Below are 23,369 nucleotides of genomic sequence, written 5' to 3'. Positions count from 1 at the left end.
TTGTTTTTCCGGCATACTTATACCGACAAAACGTTTCTGGCAGTACCAGATTTAAACTTTTATTTTCAAAACTTTTTCTACTTTTGATAAAGAGAGTCTATCAAAATTTGAAAAACACGAAGATTCAATTCATCCATTTTTGATTCGCAAGCCAATTGAAATAACAGTTTTTTCCCACCCAAGAAGATACTTTATTGATGACATTAATTTGGATGCATAACTCCTTAAACAGGTTAAGTTGGATGCATATCTACTTAAATGCTCAGCCGTAGGTTTTTACTGGAGAAATCTCAAGATTTTTTAACTGCCGAATTAACAAAAAAAATTCTCATTTAAAAACAATTTGCTCGCATAGCAGAAATCCTCAAATATTTCTGAATTATTTAACAAAATGCATTACATATAATATTTGAATAGTTTCCTGATTAGGATTTTTAGCTTGATATTTAAACAATAGTATAGTAAGCACGAAAGGCAGACATTAATAGATAAAATGGACTTCTATTATCCGCCAGTAATAGCTATATAATGACCATTAAAGAATGTCGTAAGCATAACTTTAGCATTTCTTTTCGGTGTATATCAAGCTTATGCTCAATATCAAACATCATTCATGTTCTCTTCAGTATTGTTAAACACATACTAATTTGCTCTAGGTTAAATTTTTAATTATTGTGCGGGAGAAATGCTGTTTTTCTTTGATATGATGTGCAAAATGTACAAGTTTAGGATTTTATTTTATCGAGAACTCTTGTTAAAAGCATGAACATTATTTTCTACCTTCAAATTTTATTCCAAACACTTCTTTCATCAATTGCAATATCTGTCGGTGTGCGTGGAATATTTCGGTGTCAATGAAGCCACTTCTGATAAGCCAGCATTACATTGCTTTCATTTCTTCTCTATAGTAAGATTGCAGTAAGGATTCCTCCTTAAAAGGTGATGTAATTATTTTATTATTTAGTTAAGACTTTTTTTTATAACTAAATAATAATCATACAGCATAGCGTATCTAATAGAGATATCACGTTAACATACGAAATAGTCTCTTCTGCAGGTCTGGAGTATGCATCAGATTGTCATATGGATTCAATCAAGAACGCAGTTATAACATTTAATTAGCAATTAACAAAAATACGCGTTTCTATTGATTTTACTGCATTTCACAATGTCTGAAAAATTGCGCAATAATATCAGACTAATATCACCGTTTCCAAATCATTGATATAAATAGATATAAAGCGATGGGAAATACAGATTGTCTTGAAGCAACTTTGTTGTTGTACACATGCATGGAAAACAACCGGGGCGTTGTACTGAAATGCGGCTTTCAGTTAATAAGAGACTAACTCAAAATATTTTGGTGCAAATGTTTATAATGGCGTCTTAGTAGATGAGATGTTCATTTTGTCCTATTTGCAATGGCAACAATGCGGGAAAAAGCGGAGTGTATATTGCTTTTAGCTGAAGCAAAATTGCTATAACTATGCTGAAAAAATATTGCAAGAATTAGGAATAATTTAAATTAATGAAATAATTTAATTTATTAAATCAAATGTCTTCATAAACTATGATAAGATTTCAAAAATTTTAAATCATAAAAAAATTTCAATTCTAGAAAAATTGCATTTATTATTGATGTGGGCTAAGTCTAGCTAACTGATATCAGAAGTTTTCTGTAGAAATTTTAGGAAATCAGTCAGAACCACTTCACGCGATCTTAATTTAAGAAGTATGACCATTCTTCAAACATTTAAGGAGCCCATGTTGAAGTTTATGGATGAGCTGAGCTTTCCTTTACTGCAAACCGGATGCTAATACTTATTACAAATAGAATTTTAATACATTGCCTTGTTTTTATGTTACGAATCTGGGTAATGATAAAGATCTTTTTCGGATACCCGTTATACGTACAAATAGCAAATATTGCTCTCTGTAAATAGTAGTAATTTATACTATTCATGATAAAAAGCGTATTTGAAAAAGGACTAGTCTTTTGTATGTTAAAAGCAATAATATCATGTTTTGCTATTTACCAAAGTTTACTTGCATTTTCTGCTTTTAAAGCTATACTTTGCAAAAATTATTTTTAAAGCATACTATTTACTCTTCATGGTGTAATTCATTTCTGTTAATTATATTTTTTGATTTTTATTTTAAAATATTTTACGTAACATAGAACAGTATTTCATAATATTGTGATTGACATTTGATGAAGAATGTATAAAATAGATTTTTAAGGGACTAAACCCTATACAGAAACTGCAAACATTATATTAAGTGCTTCATAAATTCAAAAATGCCAAAACAGAAAGAAAAGCAAGCATGCAAATTACAGCATTGTGTGCAAAATGCATAATAGCATGCGTATATAGAATACACAAATTTAAAGGTGTAAATGAGATTTTTTTTTTCTATTTTGAGAGGAAAACAGATGATAACGTGCAATTTTAATAAACTTATACGAATATGCATATCTAATGATTATTTATGAGAATTTATAATCGAGAGATTCAGAAGGACCACACAGAGTAATACACGAGATCACAACGGCTTAATACTTCGGCTTCTCTTAACATTTTAACAATGGAATCAACGCTTACAGTGGTACATTTAATAAATCGCCACGGGCACATCAGTGCCGTAATGTCGTCATTTCCGAGGAGGTACACTTTAGCTTACTGCATCATGATGACTATCCGAGTGGCGAGACAGAGAAGGGAACGAAATCTAGAAGTTTGCAGTCATACTGGCCGAGCACCTGGATTGATGTTATAGAATGCCATTGAGTATATATCATTTTCTTTTCTACTCCACATATCAGGCACTGACCAGCTACAGATACATTACTTATGTTTTTATGCATGTGACTGGGCCATATTTTCGGGGCCTTCTTGCCTAAACTTTTAATAGGAAGTGCAAAATTCCATGTTTCTCTAGCTGTCCTACATTTTCTCAATACAAAATGGGGCTTTTGCCTTGAACCATACTTTTTCAAGATCTCTCACCATATGAAAAGTTCAATGGTTGCAGAGAGCATGGCGTGGTATTACTTGTCAGCCAGTACAACACATGAACTCTGACATGGAAAGCTGCATGGGCAATAATAACCGTACTGCTATTCCTACCATAGGGTGTTGATTTCTGCTTTTTCCATGCCTCAAAATTACCTGAAATTTTAATTAATCCTTTCATCACAATGTATTTGTGAAATGAATATGATTCTGCTAATGCTTTAGTAGAACTTTAATGGCCATGAATGCATTTATGAAAAATTGTTTCATCTTTTACATTGTAATAAAACATGTCCATTTCAAAGAGATTCAACTACTAAATTCTTAAAAACGTTATTTAAACCTCTGAAGCTGGAAATATTTCTTTTGGAGGCTGCATTAGAAAGTGCAAAACAGATGTTTCTAAAAAAATATTTAAATACTCAAAAAATAAATCTTATCATATGTTATAAGGCCAACACTGGTCCCTTTGAAAGTATTTTTTATGAATTTAAATTTTATTCCACTATGAATACGATGAAACCCGTACTATTTTCATACGGATTACCCTAGATTATCTTTACAAAAGTATTTAGGATGATACTTTGAGGAGACGGAAAAATTTGTGACTGTTAGGAAGACTGGTTTGGTTTAGTTGAATAGCAAACCACGCAAGGTCTATCTACCTAAGGAGGATGGATGCCTTCGTGGAGGGGTTTCTAAGAGACACTGCCCCGTATCCACATTAACATGGAAAAAGTCTTCAAAAATGTCCATGCAGCCAGCCTGTTTGCCGGAATTCGAACCCGGGTTGAACTACCCCAGTTCAATGACTCTAATAAATCTCGGTCGCTGGTGAGCAGACTATTAGGAAGAAACGCATTTTTTATAATACACTTAATATCACTCATAAAGCTAGTAATGTATGTAAAAGCTTAAAATTAATTCATTGTATTTAAAATCCTATTTCTAATATACAAAGATAAAAAGGCATAATAGATGAAGTTGATGAAGAAACTTTTTCTAGTGCTCAAAAATTTGAAAATTTAAGAGGACAAGAATGATACAACCCGTTTTATTTTATCAAACCGAGCCATTCTTAATGCAGTTTCTAAAGAGGAGAGTGCAAGTGATTGGAAGGGAATGATAAAGCCGGTGTTGAAATAGAAAGGAAGACAAGATGGGGAATAAAACTGTTAGACTGACTATGCATTCAAACATATTGGCCTCATAGCTTTGTGTAGTGGCTTTCATATTCTTAAAAAAAAAAAAAAAAAAAAAAAAAAAAAAAAAAAAACCTTGCTGTCAAAAACTAAAAAGAATGTAACAGACGACTCCTATAAGAAAAGCAGAGAAGTTAGACATATTCCATTATTACTTTGAATAAATCCCGTTTTCAACAGTATGCTGCTTGTCATTTGCTTAAATCCCTGAAGAGTTAACTTTTGTAGCACCCGTGCATTATTTACAATAGGTCTTTTTGGATCTTCTCATTTTCCTGTCACCCATACGCGCATAAGCATTAATTAGCACATACAGGCTAAAGGTGAGTGTATTCACTATGAACAACTGCATTTTAACATGGCTACTTTGGTAAAATTTATAGGTGGCTGAAGTTCCGGCGCTAGGTGTTTTATTTTTTTTATTATTTATTTATTTTTGGCCACCTGGAGCAATTTCGTCGACTTCCTAAATTCTAACGGCTCACCAGCGGCCGAACGGTAAATTCTCTTAACACTGGTAATTTGGTCTGAGGTTCGAATCCCACGAAAGAGATGGCTGCATGGGCGTTTTCGTGGTCTTCCCCATGTGCAACGTGTATACGAGCCAGCTTTCCTTAGAAAGTCCTCTACGAATACATCCCTCCTCTTAGGTAGATAGCCCTTGAGGCTTTGCCTTAATCATATAAACCAAACAAAAAAAGACCTAAATTCTAACATCCAATAACTCCCTAAATTTTAAAAATGTAAACTGACTGCACCGGTTGCACTGGCTCTGGTGTATGATTTTAAAGGCTTTAAATGATGAATAATCTTCGTTACTCCTGAATTCTGGAAAAATGATTACAACACTATAACTTTTTTGTTTGCTAATAAGATTATTTAATGCATCTAACCCCTTGAAATATTTTTAAAAATTTTATTTTAAAATATTTATATGTCTAAAATTTGCTATTACTGCTCAGCTGTCGAGAAACACTAGGACACCATCAATTCTGTCCCTAAACACGCTCTTGCCTTACTTCATAGCATATACATAAGCATGTATATACATAAGTATGCAAGAAAATTAAACGTGTGCAAAATAAATGCGAGTAATACAAATTCACATGTAGAGTAATTAAGTTTATTGATACAGGACATATGAAAAATGTGTAATGCCCTCGCCGGGATTTGAACATCGACCTCCCAATGCTAGTCGAATGTGCATTTACACCACGAAGGCATGCGGTAAGGAGGGAGAAAATACCTTATACACGTACAAATAAAAATTCAACACAGAAAAATGTCAAATTAAGTTGATGAGATGCTTGAAAAAGATTGACTGTTATTTCAGTGCATGTAATAAAATAATTATGTATTAAAATCGGTAACATCTTTCACCTTTGCATTTAAATTTTCGGGAATGCAGAATAATTCGAAGAAATTCCACCACAATGAAATAAAGCATAACCGATCGCAAATTGTAAGTTCAAACCAGTAATTACCTTTTTTATAGCTAAATATGGACTAAAATATTTTGTAATAGCAGCAGCTGAAAGCAAAATAAGCGTTTTGGTGACGGTAGGTACATTACAGAAAATTCCTTTATATTTTAAATTAATATCTGGTTTTTGCTTACATGTCTATATAAATAGGATTATAAGAATTTAACTTAATATTCTTATTCTTTCCTCAAAGAATGGGGAAAAGCATGTTAGAACATCAGTAATAATGAAACAAAAGGGAAATAAAATAATCTACAAAAAAGCTCAAACATCGATAAAAAAATTTTAAGTTAACAATAGAAAGAAAGACATATAAAATACAGCTATTCGTTAAAATAAAAAGGTGTACGAAATCTTAATTCCGACGGTAAGAGAGGAAACACGCAGAGTAAAAGGGAAAAAATAAAATTAACAGAAACGCATTTATTCCATTTCCGATTTGTATGTATAGCTCGACAGGTGTAAAATTCCAGCTCTTTTCTTGTCTTTGCTCCCTTCTTTAAATATCAAATCACAATAGCCAAAACAATAAACAATTTACAACTCCTCTCTGCTTCGAACACAATTCAGCTCATAATAATTTTAACATCATAATAATTTTAACTCGTGCATGGAAGTAGTGAATGGCTTTTTGTTTGTGATGCCATTTCTCCTTTTTTGCAAGAAATGTAAACAACAGAGTTTGCCATATTGTATCCACTCATTTGATAAAGCAAGATGTAAAAAATTATTTGAAAATAAACCTAGTACTGATGGATAAAATGAGTAAATACGGTACTGAATAAAAAGCATTCTTTGTAACTAATAATTGTGATACATTATAAACAGCAAGGGCGATTCCATCACTTCCTATAGAAAAGAGCACAACAGTACACAGTAAGGCCCAGCAGTAAGGCCAATGAATACTTGTAGCTCTACCCGAATTCAAATGCCGTTGTATGAGAGACTGAATATGAATTTTCATGGTTTCCCCTCCTATATAAAGGAAGCACAAGCCAGTTTCACCTAAAATGAATTCCCCGAAGCCATGCCTTCCCTCTATACAGATAGCCCTCGCTTTCTTTTCCCTAATCTAAGCTACCCTTCAGAAAGAAAATAAAATAAACATTTTCGTGTGTATGATGAACCTTGTAAATGTGAAATATTAAGACCGTGGCTAAGTCCTAAAGGATCTAATAATATTCTGAATGCAAGCGAACGACAATCAGTGCGAAGGCCGGTTAGGATAGAGCAAGCTCGTAAAGCAGTAGTGTCCAACCTTTGGCCTCTCACGAGCACATTTTCGCCTCTCGCGAACACATCTTGGCCTATCGGCATATGGATTTTGGAATATGGACATGTAATACAGTAGCGCAAGGAAATCTAGAGGTGATGTTATCGTTTATCGATGCAAAATTCAGCTGAGCCAAACTATGACCTCAAATACTAGAAACGCTTGCCTTTTCCCGAGCATCCGGCATAGTACTGGCTGTGAAACACAATGTCATGCAAGGGATGTAGTATATTAATAAAGCACACTTAAATTTAGATGGATACATGAGCAAAAAAAATTAACGATTTTTTGTTTTAGAGAATCCACATTATTGTTAATAACTTTCCAGAAAGAGACACTCTTCGATTTGAAGCGCCTGCGTATGGAATTGTGTGTTTATTAAAGGAAGCATCAGCAGTGATGCATATCTAGGCGTTATTAAGGATCAATATGTGCCTTTTTTATTTGATATGAGTACTGATATGAACTTATGTTGATTACAGCAAGATGGCAGTAGGTTTCATATAGCATAAACACAGCAACTCTTAAACAGAATAAGATTGCAAACTTCTTCAGCAGCAAGCAATTCCTGACTTACAAGGACGAAACTATTTAGAGACTACTGTCTTCGTACAATATGGTGACCCACCTTCACATTGCTGAGCCAGTGAAGGTACTACTTCCTGCCCACTTTGGACATGATTGTGTAATTTCAAAAAGTTTTCCGACTGCTTGGCCTCCTCGTTTTCCGAATCTGAATACTTCTTGATGTGGAGATTCCTGAAAGGTCGTGTCTATTTAGAAAACATATGGTCTGTGCCTGAACTAAAAGCAAGCATAACTCATTATGTAGCTGCAGTTGATCGAGAAACCCTTCGCGCTGCTGTTGAATGCTCTATAGCACGCTTTGAAGCGTGATTGACGCAAATGCACACTGAATAAATGCTGTGAAACAAATAAAAATCTAAGTTTCAAATTTGTGTTTTTTGTTCTTTATGCGCCACCTTCTCTCCTTGCGGTCGAAATCCGAACTATTATTTTTATTGCAGTTTAATTTTCTCCATGGTTCATATAACATATATACCAAGTTTCCACGAAACAGGTGTACCAGAACCGGCTATACGTAGATCTAAACAGGGTAACTTTAATCATAACCACCCTGTATACGTGAGCGTGTGTGATGTATACGCATAAACTGTCGGTCATTAAAACTGCTATATGTGAAGGAAAGCAATTAACAGAATCCCATTTACTTTACAACGTATATGTGGATATTTATTTTACAAATACCTCTTAACAAAATTATGGAATAATTAAAAATTTGGATAAATGTGTTGTAGGGTTCCCCTTAGTTCACTAACCAGTTATTTTAATTTTGGTATCTTTTCTAAATTCTCTTATATTCGCCTCGCACTTCCTCGGTAGGATACAAATTAAGTAGGTGAACGAGAATATTTAAACCGGTGAAAGGAGGAGGTTAGACAGAGCGTGATTTCGCTAGTGTAGCAAACGTTTCCTATTTTGTCCTCTAGCTGCTAATCTTAGTAGCGGTTATATATTCTGGCCGTCTAGTTAGTATATCGCGATACGGTTGCTGAGTCAGCCAGTTAGATTAAATTAAATTGTGTAGTCTAGCACTATCTCTTATCATATGAATTTTATTGTTAAATTACCTTTAAGTTCTCTTCGCGAGTAGTCGGTGCTATTGTAATCACGAAGTCTATGCATTTCTGTTAAAGAGTTAATAAAAAGGGTCTTTTACATCCTTTCAATGTCATCTTCACGCATGTTGAGAAGTCGCCAGGTTGGACATTGAAATCTAATCACATTCCATGATAGCTAAACAGGTTAGATCTTACAGTGAGATGCAGAGTGTATAGAAATTGTTACTCCAAGCGTCCACCTCTGATGAAAACAGCATCTGTGATATGGCTGGGCATAGAGTCTAATAAAAGGCAGTTACTGATACTGCAGTCCGTCTAACTTCAGTTCTATGCCACAGTTCATATATCATACCGACTGGCAGTTATTGCTGTACCAATCTCTATGTGCCAGCTTTCGCAGAAACTATTCAGAATATGCAAACTAGAAGTAAATGGGTTGTTTACTCAATATCACATTACTCAATATCACATTCTGGGTGGTATTACTTTGAAAATACATTCTTTCCATCTCGATACTCTCGGTGTCTCGTCACACGGACAAGGCCATCTTTATGCTATAACCAAGAACATAATTGTTCAGAAAAGATTCATTGTAAGCTTTTATTCCTGTGATGTAGCGTAGAAGAAAGCCGAAGCATTGGGCACCTTGTTTACAACCAGTGGCGTTGTAGATATCATCGCGCCGTACATGCGGGTACTTTATGTAGTACACCCAAGAAACGTGGTATGGTTGGATGATCTCTAATAGCGATGCAGACAAGAAGTCTTCTGTCTCGGCTGCATTAACCATTATGGTAAAGGGATGGTGCACACGTCCCCCGTCATCTATCTATCTATCTATCTGTCTCAGCTGTTGGTGAATGGTGGCCGTTGAAATCCCATGCGTAGTTCTGTATGGCCTTCATGAAAATTAGATTACAAATTGCCATATCAGTTACTGGATATCGACCAGCACGAGCAGCAATTGCGCCGCACAATAATCCGCAGTATCGGTAGACTACAATTCTCCATGTGATCAAATTGTGAGATGTGCTATTATCAGTTCTTTCTTAAACACCGCCTTCAACAGCAAAATCAGGAAGAAAAAGTAATTACTGCATGAAAAATTGACATTTTAGTCTGCCTTTGTATTATGTTTAAAACTGTCATTACACATACGTAGAAGTTTCTAATTTTCATGGAAATTTCAGGTTTGCTGTGCGCATTTTATATGGTGTAGCAATCTTAATGGTCAGCAATATATGTGTGTACATACATAGGTATGCACATTAAAGAGAGGAAGATAGAACGACTAAATGTGAAACTGTGATGATACTATGTATTGATGAACACTGGAAGTTTTAATTAAAATGCACAGTATATCATGTAAAACTATGAAAATTACTTCTAGGTGTGAAAGAAGTCACTTTTTTCAAAGTTAAAAACAAGAAATGTTGTCACATGAAAGTGTGTAAAATTAAAATATAACAACAGGAAATACCGTTGCTAAAAAGATACAATGAATTGAAATTATATTGCTAATTTATTTCAACAGAGGATCAGGAATTATAAATGCAGTAATATGTTCTCATTCTACAATCTACGGTAAAAATGTGAAATTACGACTATCAATGAAACAAAATTTGTAATTTTTATTTCATAAATATGATAGCGTACCAATGTAGTTAATTAATATATATTATTACAAAGCATTGGCTTTAAAACTGTGCTTCAGGAAACCTTGGGATTCCATGGAGGGATCTAGGAGTTCCTGAAGTAAAATCACATTTCAAAAATAGTTTTAAATGTCACGTAGATTGCAAGGCTAAACATCCAAAATAATTAATTAAACAATATATTTTATTTGTATTGTTACCTAAAACCATATGAAGTGCATTTGTTTGCATGGGTAAAATTTTAATGAAGCATTTTTTTTTTCATTACAATTTTTTTTTTCAATTTCCATATAAAGTCTTGCAATATTGATATATTTACATCACGGCATTTTATTCACGACATTCGCCTTGTTTCTCGCATGAGTTGGGTAAATTTGGTAAGGTATCAGTTGAAACGAACAGCCACGAATGCATGGATGTCGGAATGAGATGGAGTTTTAAGATTGGAGGCAGGCCAATCACAAGCGCAGGTGGCTGCAGAGCTCAGCGCAGCGCGTAGTGTCGTCTGCAATTTCTAGAAACAGTTTCAGGACACTGGATTCATATCGAAGAGTCTTGGACAAGGTCGACAAAGATCTAAAACGAAGAAGAAAGATTGTTATTTGGCACTCTCAGCGTGACGACACAGGACTGCTACAGCTTCATGGCTCTTATGTGAGCTGTATGCTGTTTCTGGAAGCCGAGGTTCACGGTCTACAGTTTCCCGAAGGCTTCATGAGAAAAATGCCAGAATGAATAAATGCAGTGCTGAAATATAACGATAAATAATGCCATGATGTATGCCAGAATTCCTGCTGTTTGCATTCCGCTCACTGCAACATACAAGAAAGCGCATTTAGCATGGTGCAGACAACATGCGCTTTGGACCAGACCAGTGGAGCACCTCGCGTTTTACACATGAGATAGGATTCAGCCTGGACACTGATTCGTGTCGTATCTGTACCTGGAGATATCCTGGGACACGATTCCATTCCTCCCTCATCAGGGAAAAGGATTATTACGATAGTGGAAGTGTAAGGGCTTGGCAGGCCTAATGCTCTGACTGCTATGAGGTATAGAGAGGAGATCTTAGAGCCCTAGATCTTTTGTGATCTTAGAGTCGATCTCAGATCGACTTTTCAGAGGCGCAGCTGGTCCTCAGTTCTTGTTAATGCGCGACAACGCTCATCTACATAGGGCTCAGCTCGTCGACGATTACATGGAAATAGGATTACATAGAAATTACGATTACATTGAAGATATGTGCCGCGTGTATAGTCCAGCTAGATCTGTTTATCTTAACCCTATACAGCATGTCTGGGACGCTCTTGGGAGGATAATTTAAATTCACCGTCCCATTCCGAGAACCATCCGGGAGTTGAAACCTTCCTTGCTGCAGGAGGGGGATCGACTGCCATAGGGACGCTTCAACTGCTTTCTGTCTAATTTGCCGTCATGCTGCGCTACCTGTCTGGCTGTGAGAGGGGAACATACCCCAGCTTGGGCTTTGGAGATCCCTGCACAATGAGCTTTACTGCTAATCATGCGTACATAAACTGGCTTTTTAACGTCACATCTCTTTCTCTATTATATCCATACTAAATTTGATTAAAATCTGTCGATTGATTTTCCAGAAATTCGACATAATATGCAAATTACCTTAATTTTGTACACGAGTGTATATATACTGCCACTATATATACATTTTACACAGTTTCTCATTAGACTTTTACACAGTTTTGTCATTAGTTGATTTAAAGTTATGAAACAAAATATTTAACTTTCAGTTATTCAGTTAAATACACTGATCTTAATTTTAAGCACTTCTTTGACTTTATTGGCAGCAATAAGCAAAATGTTTATTAATAAAGAAGCTTTTTTAATGTTTCGAAATCGGTAATATTTTTCCTCACCTTTGAAACTCAAAGTATTTTAAATTATTGTTAATATTTGTTGCATTTCCATTAATAGACTAAACCTATCTCAGGAGAAATACAGTCGTCGGCTATACACCCCCTATTATTTTCTATTTTTACGTTTTTCAGTAATTATACGGCCTGACTGATCACCTGAGAATACTGATAATATAAAATGGAAAATGATAGCCCTATTAAAAGGAATTACCCAGTTGTATAATTGCTTAAATATTATTAAATGAAACAACGTTTTTATTTATTATTAAATTCGTAATTTCTAGTCTGTTAATTTAGCGAATAAATTAAATAATTAAAACTTATAAACGGTATTGCATGGATAAAGAAATAAAATGAGGTTTATAAAATAAATTAATCAAATTTAATGCAATAAAATTTGTATGGTTCACTCGTAGACAAGAATTATTTACATATTTTCGTTGATAATAGCAAATACGTTTTTAAACTTCCCTATTCAGAAAACCCATTTTGATATATGTTATAAATATAACTGAAGTATCGTATGAGAATAATTTAATTTCATTTTTCTCATTAATTAGTATAAAGTCAAAATAGCTAAGCAAGCTAAGCCATCAATAGAATTTAATATATGCAGAATTCTCGTTTTTCGTATTAGATATTTATAATTTCAAAATACCTTAATTTAATATAAAACCTTATCTTATTCTCTTCCTCTAAAATTTCGTACACTCATATATTTTTGTCAACCTATTACTTACCAAATATTTGTGTTACCATTCAAATTTTCTTTTGTGTCACCCAATCTAAAAGTTAATGTGAAGGGTAATATGTAACAGAAAAATATCATTCATTAGTTTCTTACAATTTCTGCATCTCATTTATGCAAAATTTAGAAGCTATGATGGACGTTTCATTCAAATAAATGAATAATGAAAATGCAAATTGATTTGAAAAATCAAATTCATTTAACTACAAGAAGGAAAGCATGTCATTATGCACTACGTTTCGTGAATTATTGTTTTGAATTACGCACAGCGTAACTGACAGAATTTAAATCACGCAAATGCGCTCATTATTTTCTGGCCGTTAAAAATGACTGTAAAATATTTTAACAAAATATTACTGCATCAAATATAAATGTACAGTTTTTTTACCTTTCACGGATGCTCGCTCATTACGACTCATACCCTCTACTAAGACTACTCCAGTCATGAGCAGATAGAAAAGAATCCACATTATAAACGCGCTAGGAAGAATGACTCCGTGAATCTCCGAAGTCCTCCCAAGCCTTGTCTGCAGGAAGCTCAAGAGAGTGAGAGAGAGTCTGAGAGAAGAGAATGAGGGAATACGCATGCGTAGTACTAGCCTCACGATTTATTTATTAGAACAGAGAAATCCACGCAACTACTCGGGCGACATTTCCCTGGACGCCAGGTTTTCTCTCGTTTCTCTCAAAAGCACCGATGGAGAAAGGCAATATAAAAAATACAGTATAGTTTTGTAGCTTTGCTCTTGCCCTTCTGCTGTTATTGAATTTCAGGAACATGAACTAGAGAGTTCCATTTACTGATGGCATTCTTGGCCATAGTATAAAGTATTTATACTTCCATATAAGTCACAGGCAATACCATAAACTTTATTTATTCTCGCTGAAAATCAATAATACATAAATACTAAATCAGTAAACGCATTATTTTAGGATTTCAGTAACAGAATGATAGAATTCATCTTTTTAACCCAGCGGCTTTCTTTGCTTCGAAAAACAAATTCGAATTCAGACATGAAACGAATACCCGTGCGGCGAGAAAAAATATATTTTTTTAAAAACGTAGCTGAATTTTTAATCTTTAATCTTACAATTGAATCTTATAACAACTATATAACTTTCAAGATTTTGTTATACTTAGCTCTCGTGCATATTAGTTGCATTATTACTCAGCATATGATGCAAAATTTGCTTAAGTGTTTTTTTCTATTTTCTTTAATGTAAATAAAATATTACTGCAGTAATTATGCACCACATTCCAAATAATAATTTCTCTAATAAAAGCAGTTTATCATGAAGTTTTAAAAGTCATGTAAACTTCATAATCTATAAGCACCATTATATACAAAAAAGTGCTGAAATCCACTTTTATTGCCTTATTTAAAATGATTCACAAATAATACCGCTCTGGCAAGAGTAACATAATATTTTAATGTAAATTACCGAAAGAAGAAATTCAAAACTTGTAGACATTAGGTTAACTGGAAGCAGAAAAGATGAAAAATATGCAACCGCCTTCGCCGGGAATCAAACCACGTACCTCTGGAACACCGGCCCAGCGTGCTACCGTTACACCACGAAGGCACGCTAGGAAAGTGGGAAAAATACCGTATATACCCGCGTATAAGTCGAGATATTTTGGACAAAAAAAAAGACTTCAAAGTGGGGGGGTCGACTTATACGCGGGGCCATAAAAAATTAAAAGAATCGGAAGTTCAAAAATTTCTTTATATAATGCAGTTGTTTTCTTCCCGCACTCAAATTGGACGACTTATCAAATAAGTCACTTACTTGAAGTAATTTCATGACTTAAATTATGTGACGAACTAATCACAGAGTTTCATACTTTAACTAGAGTAAATTTCCATTAAGCCAAAGATTTTGGATATGTTGGCGACGCTTTTGCCTGCTGGATTAAAAATGTGTGGGATAAAAGACCGGGAGTAGCTTTCAAAAAACCTTCTCTTTTAGTATACGATTCTTTTCGTGGACACTTTTCTGAAGAAGTGACAAAAGTGACAAAACACCTAAAAACGACTGTGGCCGTAATTCCGGGAGGATTGACATCCGTCATTCAACCCCTAGATGTCTGCCTCAATAAGCCCTTCAAAGTAAATGTTAGAAAATATTGGGCAGAGTGGATTAGTTCCGGTCGACCAACATTTACAAACGGAGGCAACATTAAAAAGCCCGATATTACATTAATTGCTCAATTAATTGCTTGGAACGAAATACCCTCTGAAATGATTATAAAATCATTTAAAAAATGTTGTATTAACAACGAACTAGACGGCATGGTAGATGATGCTGTTTTTGAAAATGAAAATGACGACGAAGGCTCTAGTAGTGATTGTAACAATACAGAGTTCGAGACTGAAAATATGTATGATGACGAGCCAATGACGACAGAAGAGTTCTATGAAATGTTTGGCGAATCTGACCATGAATCGGACGATGAAGGATTTTGATTATGTTTATTTACCAAGGTATTTTTTATCGTATATTTACTTTTTTTTCTCAGATAATTTTGAATAAATGTAGTACTTAAAAAATTTTCCGAAGTTTCTCGATCGATTTCGGAAGTGGGGGGTCGACTTATACGCGGGTTTCTTATTTTCTACTAATTTTTTATGTCGAAGTGAGGGGTCGACTTATACGCGGGTATATACGGTACCTTATATACGCCCCTTTTTAAAGGGCGACTAGGGTTTTAGGGAACCTAGTGGCCAAATCCTGGGTGCGGAGAATCATAATCCACAACCCTTTTAGTTCGGGCGCCACATGTAGAGTCATTAGGTTAATTGGAAGCAGAAAAGATGAAAAATATGCAACCGCCTTCGCCGGACCTCTGGAATACCGACCCAGCGTGCTACCGTTACACCACGAAGGCACGCTAGGGAATTGGGAGAAATACCTTAAAAACTAACACAATTTTCAAAATGACATAAATGATGTCAAGAATAATGCACTAAACAGCCTTATTAATTAAGACACAATAACACGCCGAAAAAATACTAATTCAGAAGTCAAACAACAAAAATCAGCGTTATACCTACAAAATTTTCACAGGACTAGTTTCGATGGTTTTACCGAACCATCATCTTCAGCTGCAAAACCGCAAATGAACAAGATAGGAAATAATGATTAGATAAGATAAGAAAGCCTGGACAAGAATAAGCAAGTGGCGCCATCTGTTGGCGAAACCAGAACTAAAACATAATTTCTCTAAAAGCCGAAGGCAAATTTGGATTGGAATTAGGATCGTTAACTAGAACAGAAAGATTTTTATGAATGTGAAATGCCTCTAGAAAATCCAGTTCTCCAATGGAAGATGTTTTTTGAATAATTTTGGCAGCAGAAAAATTGAAAGTGTGATTTTCGGACCAACAATGTTGAGCAACAGAAGACTTCTGTGTTTCCTTTTTTCTAACATATGCCTCATGTTCTTTGACGCGAAATTTTAAGGCTCTCTTAGTTTGGCCAATGTAAATTAAACCACACTGGCAAGGAATCCTATAAATACCCCAGGAATTCATATCCGGAATGGGGTCCTTGAGTATAGAAGTTGGAATTTTATTGATGGGAGAATAAACAACCCGAAAGTTAAATTTCTGCAAAATATGTGCAACTTTATAGCTAATTGATGGAAAGAAGGGAATGACAACAGAATTTTTATAATCTCCTAAAATAAGAGTGTGGCTTTTAGTGTGTTGAGATGAGAATTTTTTAACTGCTTGATTAATAATGTTGGGTGAAAAGCCCCTGTCAATAGCTATTGCTTTTAAATAATTTAGTTCTTCATCAAGGGCGAATTTGGAGGAGCAAACTTGAAGAGCACGGAAAACATAGGAATAAAATGAAGCTAACTTTTGTTTAGTCGGATGACATGATTTAAAGTGTGGTGGAAGGCAAACCGATGAAGGTTTACGGTAAACTGTAGTACTGAAGTTGGATGTGTTACGTGTGACCAGAATGTCGAGAAACGGAAGAGAATTGCAAGTCTCAAGTTCAAAAGTGAGCTGAATAGCAGGATCAATAGAATTCATTGTTGAAAGAACTTTATTTAAATCATCTTTATTACCTTGAAACAGGGTAAAAGTATCGTCTACGTAGCGGAACCATGCCGGAAAGTTTAAAGTTTCAAACAATTTTGATTCATAATAATGCATGTAGATATCAGCCAGGATGGGACTGAGGGGGCTTCCCATGGCTAAACTGAGGGATTAGCCATGGGAAGCCCCCTCAGTCCCATCCTGGCTGATATCTACATGCATTATTATGAATCAAAATTGTTTGAAACTTTAAACTTTCCGGCATGGTTCCGCTACGTAGACGATACTTTTACCCTGTTTGAAGGTAATAAAGATGATTTAAATAAAGTTCTTTCAACAATGAATTCTATTGATCCTGCTATTCAGTTCACTTTTGAACTTGAGACTTGCAATTCTCTTCCGTTTCTCGACATTCTGGTCACACGTAACACATCCAACTTCAGTACTACAGTTTACCGTAAACCTTCATCGGTTTGCCTTCCACCACACTTTAAATCATGTCATCCGACTAAACAAAAGTTAGCTTCATTTTATTCCTATGTTTTCCGTGCTCTTCAAGTTTGCTCCTCCAAATTCGCCCTTGATGAAGAACTAAATTATTTAAAAGCAATAGCTATTGACAGGGGCTTTTCACCCAACATTATTAATCAAGCAGTTAAAAAATTCTCATCTCAACACACTAAAAGCCACACTCTTATTTTAGGAGATTATAAAAATTCTGTTGTCATTCCCTTCTTTCCATCAATTATCTATAAAGTTGCACATATTTTGCAGAAATTTAACTTTCGGGTTGTTTATTCTCCCATCAATAAAATTCCAACTTCTATACTCAAGGACCCCATTCCGGATATGAATTCCTGGGGTATTTATAGGATTCCTTGCCAGTGTGGTTTAATTTACATTGGCCAAACTAAGAGAGCCTTAAAATTTCGCGTCAAAGAACATGAGGCATATGTTAGAAAAAAGGAAACACAGAAGTCTTCTGTTGCTCAACATTGTTGGTCCGAAAATCACACTTTCAATTTTTCTGCTGCCAAAATTATTCAAAAAACATCTTCCATTGGAGAACTGGATTTTCTAGAGGCATTTCACATTCATAAAAATCTTTCTGTTCTAGTTAACGATCCTAATTCCAATCCAAATTTGCCTTCGGCTTTTAGAGAAATTATGTTTTAGTTCTGGTTTCGCCAACAGATGGCGCCACTTGCTTATTCTTGTCCAGGCTTTCTTATCTTATCTAATCATTATTTCCTATCTTGTTCATTTGCGGTTTTGCAGCTGAAGATGATGGTTCGGTAAAACCATCGAAACTAGTCCTGTGAAAATTTTGTAGGTATAACGCTGATTTTTGTTGTTTGACTTCTGAATTAGCCTTATTAATATTACAAAGACTTAACCTAACGTCAGAGGTCGTTAAAAGTCAGAGGGTCTACTCCAAATGTGCAGAGTCGTTTAAAAAGCAAATTAGTCTGAAACAAGTAAAGAGGTCAGAAGATGGGCGCAGCCCTCAGTCCCCCTAGCCGATTAAATCGGCCATGTGGCCAAGAAGGGGCAAGCCCATCGCAACAAGTAAAGAGGTATCAAAACATGCTCATTTAAATAAATGACTGTTTTAAGAAGCAAACAATAATTTGATTTATAAATGAAAATGGATATATATTTTGTAGATATGTTTCATTATAAGCACATTCCACCTGGTATGTTTCACAATTTTTCATTTATCGTAAAAAACCAAAAATTCATGGAGGAATACTGTATTCTAATTTTATAACAGTTACTTTTAATTTTGAAACCCTTTCCTTTCAATTCTTGTTTCCCACTTACATCTTCCTACCAGAATAAGTTTTTAGAATCGCGTTGAACGTAAATGAGTTAGAAGAAGTATTTAAAAAAGTTCAACTTACTTCGATAGAGAGTGCTTAGGAATCCTTAGTGGCGCGTGTTTGCCTTCTGGCTACATCATTCTTGATCCTACTACGCTAGATCGTATTGTTCATTCTTTTTGATAATCGCTGGCTAGTTTAATTTAAGGGCCAGCTACGTTAGGTATTTGTGTCTAACTTCGGCTAAGTCTATTTAGTTTAGTATTAGAATAGTTTCTTATTTTCTTATCCTGATTTAAAAGTCCAAGTGGAGGCTTTCCTGTAAACTCGAGAACGAGCCGTCTGTTATTATTTCTTTCGAGTGAATAAAAGGGTATTTTAACCCTTCTCATTTCACTGTATCACTTACATGAACTCAGCGATAATCTGTTTACTTGGTTCAATAGGTTTCTCGATGTTTTATCTAGACCAGCGGTTTTCAACCTTTTGACTAAGGCGTACCATCTAAACAAAAACTGAAAAACTTTAGTATCACCACTACATTTTACAATCATTATTTTTCAATTTCTAACAGATATATTTAACAAAAATATATTTGGAATTTGCACAACCTTTTCGCTATTTGTATTGAATATGCACACATAAAAAGATATTAGATTAAAAATCGATTACCATTTTAATTATCAAAATTGAAGATATATTACTTTAACTAAATTTAAATTTAATTAAATTTAAAGTTTAATTAAATTTAAAATTTAGTGTGAAATTTGGGCCTGTTTGCGAGAGGTCTGATTTGTTTTATGGCTGGTCTTATTTCACGTAGTTTTAATCATAAATTAGGATCTACTTTTAATTTTGTTCTGTATTTATTTTTCAAATATAACATAAAAGAAAATCCTTTTTCACACAAATAGGTTTTGCAAAAAGGCAATAAACATTTAACAACTTTATTTGAAATGCCTTTAAATTCTGTTTTCGATTAACAAGTCTGTATTTTTGAAATTTTCAGTTAGAGTTCGATCACAGGAAATTTCAGTTAATTGTTCTTTTTCTTCCCAAGATAAAATTAACAAAATGGATTTCTAATCCAAATTTCTTTTTTATAATTCTCGGAAAAATACATTTTGAAATTATTTTTCAATGAAAAATAATAATTTTTAATGTCGGATGCTAATTCTTTTATTTTCTTTTCAAATTATTGGTAGGAAAACTTTCTAAAAGTGGTAAAAAGCTTAAAATATTATTATCCAATTATTTGATTCTCGAGTTTTTTATCATATCATTTTATTTCTTATAGTAAACAAATTAACATTGTCATTTGCAATCCTAAATTTAATTTGCCAAAAATATCAACTATATATGCTAAACGCGCCAACCATAATTCACTAAATAAACAACTTTGCAATTAAAATTTTGAATCACAGAGAAAAATTTGAATTTCTGATCGAAGTTAAAAAAAGGCAATTTAAAACTTTGTCTCTGGATAACCACTTTACTTTCGAAATGTACAAAAGCGTTTCACATTCACTGCCCATTTCTTGGCAAAAAATCGTAAATATTCTTGAAATCAAAGCTATTAAGTATAACATTCATTTCTATTATTCCTTTTAAAAACATAATTTATGACAAATTTTGTTATTTCTATAGCTAAAAGAATATTTGTGAAAATAAAAACGGATTATTTTGCTAAAGTCTATGAGCGGCTATTGAGATTCAACAAAACTCAAATCGCATAAATTTAAAAGTAGTAGAGAAAAAGCAGGATGTTGAAATAATACAACTTAAGCAGGATGTTGAAATAATACAGGATGTTATAATGCTATGAAACAGAGAAAAAATAATTCATTATTTTATGCAAAACTTTGAAGCTATATTAAGTCTTCCTTTTATATAAAGGCATAATGAAAGCCAAAATTGATTTATAAAATAGAACTAATTTTGCTTTATTTTGATTACGGCAAAACATTCCAGGCTTAAGGGGAAAAATAGAGGACTTTCTAAGGGAAAGTTGCTTGCGCCCAATTATGGTGATGACCAGAAAAAACGGCCATGCTACAAGCTAGCTCACCTGAAATCGAACTCAGGTCTAACTACCAGAGTTCCCGACTTTACCACTAGGTCATTGGCTGCCCAAAAAATAAAACTGATATAACACACAAGAAAGGATGCATGTTATTCTGTATGATTAATGTTCAAGATTCAAGAAAGCATCAGTTAATAGTTAATTGAATGGCTGCCATAGATGCAGAAAAGGTTTGCGATGCATATTCAGTTTACTAAAACTGTATTTCTATGATGACTGTTACGGTTTCTATGAAGTTCTGCTTTCATCTTTCCGTATAAATTGCACAGAAATTGACTTAGGTGATTTAAATTAAAGTATTTACCTGAATCCAGCTTATAATGCCTTTTATTATTATATCACTCTATATATTTAACGTACGCAAATATATATTTTAGTAGGAATATTTCATATGAAAATGGCTAACTATTTATTAATAAACTTTCTGTAGAGGGAGAGAACAGAATCAAGTTTAATTCTTACCTTCTAAGGAATTAAAATTGAATTTCTTCTAACGTGACGTTCAGTAGATCAGCTCAGCAATTTTAAGCTCCCGAGGTCATTTCTAAGCAAGGGCTTGGTCTATTATTTAACGATTGCTCACTCCCAAACTTCTTTCGCGTCCGCAGCATACCTCCCCCCCCCCACACAAAAAAAGATCTGGTTATTTTAAATAAAATATTTCTTTTTCTTTCCCTACTAAAAGCATTGTTGAGCTACGATGAGCTTAAACCAAAGAGATCCCAGGAGTAATACCTCCCCCCAAAATTATGATTTTAATTTATGTTTATTCATATAACTATTATCTTCAATAATGTTTCTACACAAAATAATTATGCAAATTTTTGTACTGTTACAAGCACGTAAAGAGACTTGCCATTAGGCCAAGCAACAATCTTGACTCAAAAATCAAATGAGAAGGGACCAAAGCTCAAAAATCAAGTGAGAAGAGAAAATGCTGAAGTAAAATATACAATTAATCAAAATTTAATCAAATCAGATCTCTACTTTAGGCAGAATCTTTAAAATCTTTACGCAGAATTTCTTTGCTCCTAATGAAGAGGAACCCGTACCTGTTCGCCCTCAAAATTGATCATCTTGGTTAAGATCTACGCTAAACACAAAATTATTTCTTTGCCCAATATTAAATTTTACTTTGGCGTGTTTCTCTTCTGTCTTTATGTAAAGAGAATTGTCATTATTACTACGATGTTAATATGGTGATAACTAAAACTAATAAGCGTTTTTACCAAAGATACTCAAACAAAATCTTTTTACCAAAGGTATGCCAAACACAAAATGTGATCTTTTTCTTAGGACAACTTTATTTAAAAAGCTGTGCAAATATTAAAATTTTAAATAGAATATGAGGAAAAGAAAAAGAAAATTGACATATAAAGGAAAATTCGAGAATTACCGACTGAATTTTTATGCAAGCTTTGGGAATTTTAAGACTAACAGAAATTATGCTTAATATTCTTTCGTTGCATTTTAATTAAATATTAAATACTGTATTTTTGTAGTTCTTTGAAGGATTTCGCGATTGCAGCAAAACCTCCCTTTAACGTCAGAGTTTTTATTTTAATGGGCATGTTATTATTAGTGATCAGGGGAGATAAGCTTTAAGACTGCAGAAAATACTCTTAGAAAATATTTCGCAAAAATTAAGAACTGTGCTAGTAAATGCGAAAAAAAAGGCTGGCTGTAAATAAATCAACGCAGACTCCAAATGCAGCTGTCAGTAAATTCATAGAATTTTAATTATAATTTTATTGACCAGTTTGATTTTTTTCATTGCTCTAACAATATAATTCTCTCTCTCTCTTTCTTTTTTTCCAATAACTTAATTCATTCTAAACTTTTAGCGCAAAAGTTGTTCAAAATCACCTTACTATGCAAGAAAAGGAGCACTGATGTTAAGTTATAGCAATTATAGTGCAACTTAGCTGAATTATGAGACACAGGGGTACCTTATCATAAAAAAAGATACTTAGGTACGAAGAAGATTCATTAGGAAAACTACTGATAGTTCCTTTAGTAGAGATTTGATTTGACTGAGCTGAATTTAAAAAGCTTGTTTAAGTCAATAGATTATTTTTCGCGTAAATTCTTTTTTATACCTTCTATTTCTTCCGTCAGGCTTCACCAGAATGCAAACAGGTTGAATTTGAATAGCAAACGTGTTTGTAATTTAAGAGAATGTTATGGCAAACAGCCAGTAAAGCTGTTTAGTTTGATTGCTGTTTAGTTTAGACCAACGTGTGCATTTGGAGAATGAATTTTGTATTTGTTAGAGGGCAAAGTTAGAATCTACTTTAACAGAGCCGAGATATTTAGGCGTTGAAAGTTAACTTTTGTGTTGAACAGGCCCACGCCGACAATAGGTGCAAGGTCGTGCGGCGCCGAGTCAAAAAGGCGCCGGGGAATCATTAAAACAAGCAGTTAGTCTCGCTACCTGTCTGAACAGATTTTTTTTTTTCTTACTTGAACGCCCCTCCGTGGTCGACTCAGGTAAAACCTG

At 34.0% G+C, this 23,369-nt stretch overlaps 1 protein-coding gene across 2 annotated transcripts in view; it reads right to left on the bottom strand.

Annotated features, from left to right (window-relative positions):
* Positions 1-13,450, bottom strand: part of LOC118189170 (suppressor of lurcher protein 1-like) — a 96,507-nt gene extending 83,057 nt beyond the window's left edge. Inside the window, exon 1 of one of the 2 annotated variants that reach the window (XM_035359722.2) lies at positions 13,300-13,450. In XM_035359722.2, the coding sequence (XP_035215613.1) occupies positions 13,300-13,381 (82 nt within the window). In that variant the 5' untranslated portion in view covers positions 13,382-13,450. The remainder of the gene's footprint in view (positions 1-13,299) is intronic. The other variant, XM_035359721.2, reaches the window with a different exon arrangement.
* Positions 13,451-23,369: the final 9,919 nt, after the last annotated feature.

This window comes from Stegodyphus dumicola, chromosome X1, assembly GCF_044657685.1.
Source record: "Stegodyphus dumicola isolate Sdum_Otavi_A_Nest chromosome X1, ASM4465768v1".
Lineage (NCBI taxonomy): Eukaryota > Metazoa > Arthropoda > Arachnida > Araneae > Eresidae > Stegodyphus > Stegodyphus dumicola.
This window is presented reverse-complemented; position numbering and strand designations above follow the sequence as displayed.